Source organism: Eleutherodactylus coqui, chromosome 13, assembly GCF_035609145.1.
Source record: "Eleutherodactylus coqui strain aEleCoq1 chromosome 13, aEleCoq1.hap1, whole genome shotgun sequence".
Taxonomy (NCBI): domain Eukaryota; kingdom Metazoa; phylum Chordata; class Amphibia; order Anura; family Eleutherodactylidae; genus Eleutherodactylus; species Eleutherodactylus coqui.
The window spans coordinates 19966209-19979625 of NC_089849.1; the positions used below are offsets into that span (position 1 = coordinate 19966209).

At 44.0% G+C, this 13417-nt stretch overlaps 1 protein-coding gene across 1 annotated transcript in view; it reads left to right on the forward strand.

Moving 5' to 3' along the window:
* SYCP2 (synaptonemal complex protein 2) overlaps positions 1–13417 on the forward strand; it is a 100700-nt gene that overhangs the window by 39144 nt on the left and 48139 nt on the right. The window contains exons 11-13 of the mRNA XM_066585853.1: positions 6575–6758; positions 7499–7773; positions 8564–8704. Of these exons, the coding sequence (XP_066441950.1) occupies positions 6575–6758; positions 7499–7773; positions 8564–8704 (600 nt within the window). The remainder of the gene's footprint in view (positions 1–6574; positions 6759–7498; positions 7774–8563; positions 8705–13417) is intronic.

Consider the following 13417-nt stretch of genomic DNA (forward strand, 5'->3'; position numbering starts at 1 on the left):
TTGATGTCCCATTTTTTTTTTTTCTTTTGCGCAGATTTCAGTGTTTCCATAGGAACCAGTGGTCCTATTAGTCATGATTTTTTTAGCGCATGTAACTTTGCTGCGAAAAATCGTCCATGTGGATGAGCCCTGAGTCTCAGTTGAGCTGATCACGTTTTGAGTGTAATTGGGCTTATCTTGAATGTCCCGACACGTTACACGTAATCATGGCACATTCTGTTTGTGTAGCCTGGCTGTCATTACAAAGCAGTAGCTGCACAAATAGCGTAGGGCGCCTACAAACATTCTGACAGATGTATCTCGCGCTGCAGTTGCTTGCTGCTTGTTGCGTATGTTCATGGACTGATAATTGCCCAAACAAACATTCATAAGAGCCTTCGTTCTTGGTTATTACCCAATATAAACAAGAAGTAATCGGCTCGTTTATTGGCTGATCACATCTTTTCTGCAGAGCAAAGTGTAATCCCAGAGGATGCGCTGCCTATTCTACATACTGAATGGGCCCTGAGCGATGCTAGCTCCCGTACACTTAGCATCGGCTCACATAAAACACCCTGTAAACAAGCATCTATTGGCTTGTTACATTATCAATCACTGCTTGTTCACACACTACATGCGCGTGTATAAAAGGACCTGGACTAAGCGAGATATGCGTTACCACCTCATATACATTACATAAAGATGTGGCATTGCCAACCGCTAGAGCAGCCATTACCATTCACTTTGAAGGAGTGACACGTTTTCTCTGTAGCGTGCTAGCGCCATATGCTTTAGTGGTGCTATATCTGTACAAAAGGCCTCATTCACACAAGCGTTTTTACGCAGCTATTGGAGCTGCATTGAAAAAAGGCAACGATGTGAAGCATTGGATTCTAATGCATTCATTCAAGTGAGTGATTTCGGTGGCGTGAAAAAATTGCGCTGCCAAAACGAGAAATCAGCGACCGTTTTCACTCGTCTATTATTTTCACTGCTTGCATAGATAGGTCTTGACCCATCTTTTGATGAAAAACACAGGAATCTCCCATAGACTCCTATTAGAGCTGAAAAAAAGAGGAGGGGGAAGGAGTTTACCAGCATCCGGCGCTCGGAAAAGAAGACAGCTGGCTCTGTTTAAGCTATTGAAGCTAATAGAAGGCGTTCCAAGGATTTCTGCCAACCGAAGAATTTCCGTGCTGCTGCGTATTGGACTGTGTGAATGAACGAGGAAACTCTAATTAAGCTCAGGATCCGATCGCAGCTATTCTTCGTTGATGCGATTTTCGGACGCGATGCGGCCAGCATGAGAACGCGTACGTTCGTGTGAATGAGGCCTATGTCGCATGTGCAACTGAATTAACCAAATATTACTTTAGATTCTGAAGGATTCTAATTAGCGGGCTATTGACAACGAAGAGCTCATTCACACGGCGTGTTGGTGCGCTGCATTACGGGTGAATACTGAGTACAACGTACTGATTTCAGGTGGTTTATTTTCATGTGTTTTGTTTTTTTCCACACAATTTTCGGTTGCATAGAAAACAAATGGATAAAACCAGTTGCTTCTTGGTGCCGCAAAACCAGTTTAAAGCCAGCTTGGCATTCTAGGCCAGGCATGCTAACTTGCTTGCATTCTAGTGCGCATCACTTTTAGTAGCAGTGAGTCACAGGTTGTCAACTTTATATCCCACTAGCGTACCCGTCGCGCGTTGCGACATACATACAGACAGACATACATACATACATACATACATTCGTTTTTATATATCTAGATAACAACCAATCACAGCGCAGCTTTCAAGTTACCTCAGTGGTATAATATATAACAACCAATCACAGCACAGCAGCTTTCATGTTACCTCAGTGGTATAATATATAACAACCAATCACAGCGCAGCTTTCATGTTACCTCAGTGGTATAATATATAACAACCAATCACAGCACAGCTTTCATGTTACCTCAGCAGTATAAGAAATAGCAACCAATCAGAGCACAGCTTTCATTTTACCTCAGCAGTATAAGAAATTGCAACCAATCACAGCACAGCTTTCATTTTACCTCAGCATTCTCAATATCCAGCAATTGTCTTGCGAAACGTTCGGCGGATGCATCATTTTGTAGTTGAACACTCATCCCGTTGCTCGTAATGCCTTTTGCTTTTGTGCTTGAGATGGAAATCAAACGATCTTTGTCTGGGGGGCATAACTGTCGACGATGCTCGCAGGATAGGTGTACTATGCCAGTAATCTTCCCAGGAGTGTACTCAACAACTTCCCAAATTTTCATGGCGATTAGATGAATGGTGTAGTAGCGCAAAAAGGACAGACTGACATACATTCCTTTTTATATAAATAGATGACATCAGGAAGTGAGAGAATTAGATTCCGTACGTAAAATTTGGACGCTAATTCTTTGGCGCTTAGAATTGAATAATTAAGTTGGGACCCATTAGCTTTTCCTATTTATGACATAATCAATGCTTGTGCCAAATTTCAAGTTTCTATGACATTGGGAAGCGAGAAAATTAGATTCCGTACGTAAAATTTGGACGCTAATTCTTTGGCGCTTAGAATTGAATAATCAGGTTTGGACTCATTACATTTTCCTATTTATGACATAATCAATGCTCACGCCAAATTTCAAGTTTCTATGACATTGGGAAGCGAGAAAATAAGATTCCGTACGTAAAATTTGGACGCTAATTCTTTTGCGCATAGAATTGAATAATCGAGTTGGGACCCATTAACTTTTCCTATTTATGACATAATCAATGCTCGTGCCAAATTTCATGTTTCTACGACATCGCGAAGTGAGAGAATTAGTGGCAGTAATGGAAATTAAACGATCTACGTGGGGGGGGGGGGCGTAACTGTCGACGACGCACACGCGCGCCATTTATCATAGCATAATTGTACTATGCCTATAATCTTCCCAGGAGTGTACTCAACAACTTCCCAAAGTTTCATGGCGATCGGATGAATGGTGTAGTAGCGCAAAAAGGACAGACAGACACACACACACGCAGACATACATTCAATTTTATATATATAGATTACATGAAATGTAAAATATTGTACATTGGGTGAGAACTTAGTGAAAAAATTGGCTCTCCGTCTGTTTGCCAGAACATAACATCTGCTGTAATAAAGGCCTGCTTGTTTCATGATTTTTTAATGCTTTGCAACATACGTGTTTGTGAATGATCCATCTTACTAATGAGCATCGTCAGCTCTTACAGGACAACAGACCTCCACATATATATCATGTTGTTACTAGATCGCCACCTAGTGGAACTCTTCAAGTATCACATGCTAAGCATACTGAGGAAAGATTGCTGAGATATAATATTGTAACTCGTGGACCCCTGGGGTAGGAGGGCCCTGGTAGAAAGCTGATCTTCATCTCCTTTAAACATGCTTGACGTTGGCTGGCCAGAGCATTCAGCAGGTCTCCGCTTAGGACACTCTCTCTGCTCTCGCACGGTCTCTGATGGGGTTGAAATAAGTGTAATGCACATTGTGCTACATTTAGGCCAATGTTATAGTAAACAACAGTATAGAAGGGGCAATGGAAACTATATGTGACGTCTGTCTCGTGGTTCTTATAGTGTGTGCTGTGATAGGCATGACTGAGTATGGAAAAGAGCTTTCCTGCATGTACAGTTTACAGCAAGCACAACCTTTATTTGCTGGAGGGTTTGCAATTGACCCCAGTTGTTCATTCCAGGTTATTCATTTTTATTTAAGGTTTCAAACTCTCTACATTAAAAAAAAAATGTTCTCACACTGAACACTAAGCTTATATTGGTCACTTCCTGTTCTGTAGAGAAAACTTGTCAGCCCTCACCTCATTCTCATCACAGGCCAGATAACACTGAAATATAACACTTGTATATAGATAAAACAGGATCCACCATTCAAAATAGGTGATGGTCACAGCTCACCTCCTCCCCCTTCCTGCACAGGTCACGAAGCATGCCCACAACACTCTCCCATAGACATCAGTCAGTTTCTATCCATGTTGTGAATGGCCTATGAAACTGCTGTAAAGCATATCTCTAAATGCTGTAAACTGTAGCTCAGGCAAGATGGCCGCCCCGCAGTCATGTATAGATAACAGGATAAAAGCATCTATAATCAGAAAATAAAAAATTCCCTGTCGGTTTTAATTAGTAAAAAAACATAGGTGATAGATTGCTTTTAGATTGGGTTGACACAGTGGCAATTTCTTTCTAATTGATACCGTATGGATGAAAGCCCTCGCGCCGCGTTACTGCTGCGCTGCGTGTAGATATCGGTAGGGACAGGTGGATTGCCGAATATAGAGAATTCCTATTTGGGGGTGATGTTAGGATTCAAAAAATGTCAGTAGTTTGATAGAAAGTAATGCTGTATGTAACTAGAGGCCACTTACCAGTAGATGGCTGTTCTGTTTTCCGTGGATCAGTTCAGTGTGAATCCACAATAGATTGGAAGATCCAGTGATCTGAGCGACTTCCAACGAGGCCGGGTCATCGGTCCTAGACTAGCCGGGGCCGGGATGTCACTGCCGACCGTGTGGGGTTTTCTCTTGTAATGATGTGCATAGTATACTGACAATGGTGTCATCAAGAAAAAACAATCAGCAAAAGGGGATCCTGTGGACGGAAACCTCTCATCACCAAAAGGGGTCAGAGGAGGATGTCAGGAATTGTTCTGATGACCAGGCGCTGCAGTCAAGAACAGTCGAATACAATTCTGGCGCTCCAACTAAGGCTAGTTTCACATGGCCAAGTGCGAAATTGAGCCGTGAAACTCGGCCTGATATTGCGCTTAGGAACGTTTGATGTACCGGCGGATTCGAGGTTTTTGACACAAAAACACCTCTCATCACATTAGTACAGTTTTCTCGCCTGTGTGAAAGTGGTCTATGGCTGGGTTTACACAGGGCGAGAATCCCGCAGAATGTCCGCAGCGGGACCGCACGGAAATTCTGCGTGATATCTGCAGCTTAAGTCCTGAGACATTTGGCGCAGGCTTTGAAACCGGGATATTCCGCTGTGGCAATCTCTCTCCATAAAGAAGAGAGAGACCATAGTGGAAACGGTGATACAATTGACATGCCGTCGCTTTGAATTCCGTGCAGCATGTCAATTTCAGTGCGGCTTGGCTGCAGCGTGTGGAAATCTCATCCGCTTTGCTGCTTCGTCTCAGGCTTCAGATTGCAGGTGGAATTTCTGTGCGGAAAGTCTGCACAGAAATTCCGCGGCAATTCCACTCCGTGCGAACCCAGCCTAAGAGAAATAGAAAGGCGAGACTCCAGGGGGGAAAAGAGCGCAAAAATTGTATAACAGAGCAGAGGAAAAACATCTCCTGGTCAGATGGATCCAGATTTCTGTTGCACTGTGCTGATGGGAGGGCAGAATTTGGCACAAGCAGCATGAATCAATGGACCATTGCTGTGAGGCTGCTGGAGGTGAAGTAATGGTGTGGGGATGTTTTCTAGGCACACGACGAATCCTCTGATACCTGCGGAGGGACGCCTTGATGAATTGTTGCAGTTTTGAGGGAGGTCCAGCGCACTGCTAGACTGGGGTCTTATAAATTGGCCATTCACTGTATTGTGTTCATCCAACAAATGGAGTTGTGACGGACACAGATTTGTTTACCTACCGACGAGGCTGAGTGACGGCTTGTTCTCTGCGGGATGAGTTTCTGTTGTTCAGTGGTGCTATTTAAATAATGAAATATCTTTGCAATAAAACTATTTTCTGCCGCATCTTCTGACCACAATAACTTATTTTTCTGTTGACACAGTTGTGTGAGGGCTCATTTTTGCGGAATGTCGTGTAGTTTCTATTAAAACCATTTTGGAACGCATGTAACTTTTTAATCGCTTTCTATTAAATGTTTTCTTGGAGACAAGGTAACAAAAAGTGTGCAATTCCAGTGTGAGGTAAATCATTTTGTTGCTTTGATAGATCGGACTTTTTAGACACGGCGATACCAACTAAGCTTCAGTGTTTTTCTTTTTTTCTTTTTTTTTTACTTTTATAAATTTTTTTTATACGCATAGGAAACATGAACTGGTGATCATTTGAGGCTCATACAGTATGATGTAATACCACAGCATTACACAGTGGGTTTGGCTGAAGAGATACAATGTCTATCTAGTACTGCATTTTGACGGCATGCCATGGCAATTGAATGGCATCCTGCAATCTCCTCACAGGGGAGCCTTTCTGGACCCCTAAAGAACAATCGGGGCATTTAAATGCTGCTGACGGGATTGATAGCAGTATGTAGAGAGTTATCAGCCATGATCAGCGTTAGCACTGATCCTGGCTGTTGTGGTTGGGTGTCTACCATACACAGCCGGCACCTGCCTTGTATGGCGCTGCATTGACTTTCAGTCTTGCTCCATATAAACCCCACGCACCCCAGAACAAAACTGTACGTCTTGTGGTGTTAAGGGGGCTATACTTGCTATGTGATGTTATTAGAGTATTCTTTATGAAGGTCCTCGGCCTTCCCAGTCCCATAAACTGCAGTAGCCTCACTTTTATATATACCCTCGTGGCCTATATATGTCCTTTGTGTACATTTCTTTATTCAGCATGGAATACTGAGAACGAAGAAAGAACAGAAGAAATTGGAACATCCCAGTCCTACGAAGAGGTCTAAAAATCCATTTAAAATGCATGAGGAAGCCGTCAATACCAAAAAAATATCAGCTCCTGTGTACAAGAAACCTGCATCACCGGTCTGTTCGAGTCCAGGCTCAGTGGAGCAAATGAGATGTGAGTAATGCAGAATCACATTGTTTCACGTTCCATGACCCTGCTGGACCAATTCTCCACCTCCCTGGAGGAAGCTATTGCACATGTTCTCACCACCCAGGGAGGATGCAATCAGAGCTGGGGCTCCTTTCCCAATTCGCATGGTCTGCCTCTATAATATGTATGCCCTGAAGTAGTAACATGAATGCTCTTTCATGTCAACTGTGCTCTGCTAATGTTAATGGTCCCAACCATTTTTTCGCTGTCGTCGGAGGAAAGTAACATAGTAGGGACATCTCAATACACATTAGCTGATCGAATGGCCCCACCAAAGTCAAAGCCTTGGCCAACATTGGCTTATTTATGAGTTTTGTAACTATGTAAATAAGTGAAAAAGTGGATAATCCATTTAATATGCTGAATGTGTCGCAGCGACAGACCAGTCACTCTGCCACTGTGCAGGACACTGGTGGGCACATGTGCGGGCCGCGGCTGCGGGTTGTGTGCTGATATTGTCCCTGTGAATCCTATCTTTGAGAGAGGGTTTTGGGTGTAGTTCCTTCTCTGCTACCTATCAGCAGGTGAGGGGGGCTTTATATTCCTAGGATGAATGCGACAGAAGCCTCAGACACTGATTAAAAGTTTTTTGTTTCTTTTTACTTACGCTTTAACCATATGTTCCATCTTTGTGAACGTTTCCCACTCACATTTGGCTAATGAATTGAGGTCATTCATGTCATCTAAACATTTTCATGTTGCAGCTGAACAATATGAGTCAGATACAGAATTGCCAATCAAGCATCCTACAGTCACTCGTTCATCCCCCTCGCTATCCGGCTCACCTCCAGAGCAACGCACGCCAGAGGAATCTGTGAACATATCAGTAGACTTGCAGAATGTCTGCTGCCAGTGGACAGAGTCGAGTGACAAGTCAACATCAAGGTGGGCCCAGTCCACACACAAGACTGGGAAAAAGCATGACATGGGCAAGACCGTTGAGGAACCCTTAGCTCCAGCTTTTAGCCATGTCTTACAGGTAACCACATCCAGTTCTCTAGTTTATTACAGCCTAGTAATTTCTTCATAATGGGCTGCATGTTTGTCACAAAGAACATAGTTGATTTGTCATTCTAAACACATAAGCATCCCAGTATAACCCCAAGGCACTCACACTTCAGGGATATCAATCTGTCCAGTCAGGAAGCAGAAGCGATTGGAAATTCATTTCACCTGCTTTGCTGCAAATGAAAGTGACAACAAAAGAGGCAACCCCAAAAGGGACTGCAGACCTTTCCTCTCCCCTTCCTGATTCTTTAGTTCCACGTTTCGCTTGTGTCCTTGTCACTACCGGTACATGAGGCGCTGTAGCCCAATCGGGTTGTACAGGTAGTAGGTTTGCCATGTCTTTCGGCAGTTTCACGAGCCTGGAGCAGATGCCAGGACACGGCCGTTACACAAGGAGAGCCGGACAGGAGAAGGGCATCAACCCGGCATCAGAACAAGAGGAGCTGCCAGAGACCTACAAAATGCCCTCCAGTAAATTACTGACCAAACTGTCATTCACAGGCCTGAGGGTCCGATGTCCTGTAGTGGGACTTGTAATCAGTCCAGCACTGTGCAGCTCGATTGGTATTCACCAAAGAATGCCAGAATTGCCAAGTCCACCATTGTTGCCCCGTTCTCTTCACAGATGAGAGCAGGCTCACACTGTGCATGTGTCTTCCATTCATCGAGATCTGATGTGTGGTTTAAGTGTTCCCTTACATTTTTTTTAGCAATGTATGTTATGAATAGGGAAGATATTGATGCTGATCCCTCTGTTGTAGGACACATTCACTTTGGATAACTCTACTATAAGTGGAATAAATGTTCTAAAGGTAAGAGGACATGAGCAACGTGTGAAGATCTGCTCCTCTGTCATAGACACAAGCAAAACAGGGGGATACACCATCAAGAAGAAAACAAAGGTAAGTGCTAACCCTCATGACTCGCACGTATTTTGCGTGCAATTTTTTCTTAAAACTATGGTTGGATCCAAAAAGGCTAATAGGATAAAATTGCCCTTTTATATTTATCTTCTATTTAGGATCCATTCATTTTTTGGCTAAAATTAATTGCTTGCAAAACCTCACTGTGAGACTACAGACAGGCTAGTTCCCAAGATTGTGTCTTTTGTATACAGAAAATGGCCATCTGCAATTAACATTGCGGACAACGTCTTTACATATGAACCATACAGTCAGACAGCTGTATGGGAAACCTCAGACGTAAACTAATAATAATAGTTTGTATATAGCACCAACACAGCACTTTACAAAGTAGAGGGAACATGAACAAACAGAATCAGACATACAGGATTAACTAATAAAGAATGTGAACACATGGGATGAGAGTCCTGCTCATAAGAGCTCACAGTCTGTGAGGAAATAGGGCTAACACAAGAGCTTACAATCTATGAGGAAATAGGAGTGACACAAGAGCTTACAATCTATGAGGAAATTGAACCATTTTACAGAACAAGCACTGCTTGCTCTTGTGTCAGTCCTAACATCCTTTATATAAATAGGGTAGTATACATAAAGCTGTATGAGCTGCTCACCAGCCACTATCTGTGTATGTACATGTATGAGGTGTATTAGGATATCTGGGGGATACAATATGGTGACAGGATCGGGTTCTGATGGAGAATGTAGGAGAGGGGTAAATGGGGGAGAAATAAAGTTAGAATGTGACAGGATGTTTTTAGGGCTCACTCAAAACTGAGGATCTTGGTGATTAACCTGATTGTGTGGGGTAGAGCATTTCAGAGAACTGGTGCAGCTTGGGAAAAGTCTTAGAGATGAGACTGAGAGGTCCAGATTATGGAGGATGTTAGTCTGATATCATTGGGAGAATGGAGATCACTGGTAGGGTGGTAGACAGAGATGAGGAAGGAGATATAGGGCGACGCAGCACTGTGGAGAGCTTTATGGATGAAAGTGGAGTATAAATTGTATTCTGTAGTGGACAGGCAACCAGAGTAGTGACTGGCACAGGGTGGAGGCATCGGTAAAGTGACTGGCACAGGGTGGATGCATCGGTAAAGTGACTGGCACAGGGTGGAGGCATCGGTGAAGTGACTGGCACAGGGTGGAGGCATCGGTGAAGTGACTGGCACAGGGCTGTGTAGTGGTTGGACAAAGCTCATGAAACCACAAACTCTCTCAGGTCATGGCCAAGTATTGGGCCCCACTGGCTCTCATTCCACTGTAGTCCCAGATATCTATCAGACATTTATGGCATATCCTATGGATATGTCGTAAACTTCTCAGTTGAGAATAACCCTTAACATTTTCTGTACAATGAAGCCCAGGTGCTATGTAGACGCTATAGTTCACTTTATTGGGGCAAATCTGCACTGCACCTGTGCAACCCAAAGGGCCGTCTGCTATTATTAAGTTCGACAGAGTCTCAGAGATCAGACTATCAATGATCAGCAAGTGACTGTCAGGGTGTGCTGCTGGGATCTGTAGTACTAAAGTTTCTAGCAGCACAGCTCCACAAGTTGGGGTTAATTGAGCTGCCTGGATGTGGTATTCTCCAGCAGCCAATCTCCTTTAGTCTGCAGCACATATAAACCCAGCTGCTGTCAGTAGTTGAGGCATGTTTGGCTATCTCTGTTTTGTTCCAACTCAGAGCTGTTTGCATGTAGGTCTGTTGCTGTCTTTCTGCTTCCCAAAGATGGTTTGGACACCTCTAGTTCTTGTCTGTATCATATGCAGACCCCCCTTTCCCTTCCCCTGACAGGTGCGGCCTCCAAACGTCTTATGTCTCATCTGTGTGTCAGTTGGTGGATCCCTGACACAGTTCCTTCCCTATATCCGCTCAGTGGCTGACTGTCTATCCCCCCTGTTATGAGGACACTTAGACTTGCTGAGGAGTTTCATCTGTTTGCATGTGAGCTCTGGGTGGAGTCTGTGTTGTATGTATTACCTGTTGCAGTCTGGTGTGAGTAGTCCTGTTCTGTGCTCATTCTGTCTGTTTGTGGTGTGAACAGGTTCCATGTGTGGTGGCTGCAAGAAAGGTTGTGTTGCAGCTTGCAGTGTGACTTGTGTTCTGTTGTTGGTGCTGTTGCAGCTTGCAGTGTGACTTGTGTTCTGTTGTTGGTGCTGTTGCAGCTTGCGGTGTGAACTGTGTCTGATGCCGCTGGACTCCTGGTTAGTGTAGGGACTAGCAGCATAGCCACGAGCCATGAAGTGGCCTGCTAGCTTCCACGTTTTGATCAAAATGTTAACTAATACCTAGTATTTATATTCAGCTTTACCACCTGCTATTAGTGGTTGCGTTTTGGCTGCTGTATACTGTGTTTTCTGGCTCTGTGTGTCCTGTTGTTCTGTCATTTGGCATGTTTGTGTCCTGTTCTGGTGGCGTGGTTCCTAAGAGCAGCAAGGGCCCAGATCCGAAGAACGCTGGGCCGCCCTTTATTGGGACGATGTCATCCTCCCTGTAGTTCAGGGCCAGTTGTCTGAAACCTGTATGTATCTGTCTTGGTCACGATCGTGTGGGCCACGTGCTTAGTTGCCCACACGATCATAACATAATGTCCCCCCCCCCTTCCCAGTTACAAAAATACCACACCCCGCCAGCTCAATTAACCCCAACCTGTGGAGCTGTGCTGCTAGGAACCTTAGTACTACAGATCCCAGCAGCACACCCTGACAGTGACAGTATATCCTGTGGGCATACTGTCACTTGTTCCAGTCAGAATAACCCTCTAAAGTGCAGTTATTGTTACCATATGTATATACAGAATTCTTCTGTTTTTTAGTCCATTTTTGTTACTTTTTTTTTCTTGTACCAACACACAACAACTGAAGCATGAATAGTGGCCCACTACTTGCTGAATGCTACGTGTGGGGATGCGTAAGTGTGTGTGTGTGTGTATATATATATATATATATATATATATATATATATATATATATATGAGCAGAACTTGAGAGTACAAGACACCAAGATTCAAAGAGTACAAGTCACAATCTCCGTGTTATGCTGATAGTTTTGCCTTCAATATGTTTTTATCAGACACGGGTAACATGCGGAGTGACAGCTACTAATGGCAGGTATTACAATTTCCACAGAGGCAATCGCCCTGCTCTCCACAGTCTGTCACGCGATTTCCATAACAATGAATATGTATATGTCATTCATGGTTTGTTAAAAGGTAAACTATCACCATAATAAACCCTAACTGGAGAGACACAGATTATTTATATGCAATTATCTCTGATCTCAGTTCCACTCCCCTGCAGTAAGCTGGCAAACAGCCAGTGCTCTGTATGGTAATCAGCATCTGGGAGTTCTGTTGTATTATCTCACTGCGCTTAAGGCCGGCGCGGAATCCGCAGCAAATACCGTCCATAGCATGCTATGGAGAGACACTTTTTCCTGTACACTCATGGAAACCATTTGTGGTTTCCGCAAGCGGAAGAAAAAATTGCAGCATACTCCATTTTTGTGCAGATGGCTTTCATTGACGTCAATGGAAGCCGTCCAACCTGTGGCCCATCTGCAATTAACATTGCGGACATGTCGTGGATTCCCCGTCACCACCTAGCAGCGTCGCGGGGGGGGGGGGGGGGTGGAATTTGAAGAAAAAACATCTGCACTGTGCATGACCGACGGTGAGCCATCGGGTCCAGCCGCAGTACAGATGAAGAGCAGAAATGACAGGTACACGCGGACGCCACTGCTGTCAGGGTTAGAGTCCTCTGTGGGCTCCCACATATGGAATCTGACTCTGCCGTGTGCAGGTGGCCTTAGTCCAGGGGGTGCAATGGTTTTCTGCGGGGAAGTGAGAGTGACTTCAGAAATACTAATTACATTTTTGGAGTCAGTCTCTTCCACTGTGCACACATTATAGTAGTTTAGGGGGTATCATGATGACAGAATTTCTTTAAAAGCTGAAAGACAAATTGTATGTCATTGGTGGTTGTCACCGAGAACCCTAAACTCAAGAAGAACTGATTATTCTCAAAATGAAACATTTTTACAGCAGGTGAGAGAATATAAAAATAACACTGATAATGCCATAGATTCACCAATATGAATCATATAATAAGGCAAACAATCCAGTGATTCCAAGCCGTAATATAGCCGTTTACACAAGAAGGCAACTCAGGGACAGACTTATCATTTTAGGGGAAGAGACTGTAAAAGTGGTTTTCCACCTCTGAACTTAAGATGACCCGTACTTTGAAGTGTCCTCATGGTAGGTCATCAGTAGTTGATAGGCGGGGGTTCACAGTCCGGGACACTTGTTGACCTGCTGTTTTCTGGGCCACTGTGCTGGTATATGGAACCAATGTGTTACCAGATATACACAGCTCTGTATACCTTGCAGTGTCCCTGAATGGTATTGCAGGCACAGTTCCATATAGTAATGCAGTGGCCTGGCGAACAGCTAGTCGTCAGGGTTCCCAGGTAGTGAATCCCCAATGATGAAACATTCATGAACTATCCTGTGGCCACGAAAAGTTAAGCCCCTTTAAATTAGTCAAGACAGTGGCTCACATTTATCGTATTAATTATGCCAGGATTCTGGGGACAAAAAGTCACAATTTTGACATCCGTACTAAAAGTACTACTTTTTGATCATTTACTCCGCACCCCGACACTTTTCAAAATGTGAGTGGGCCGTA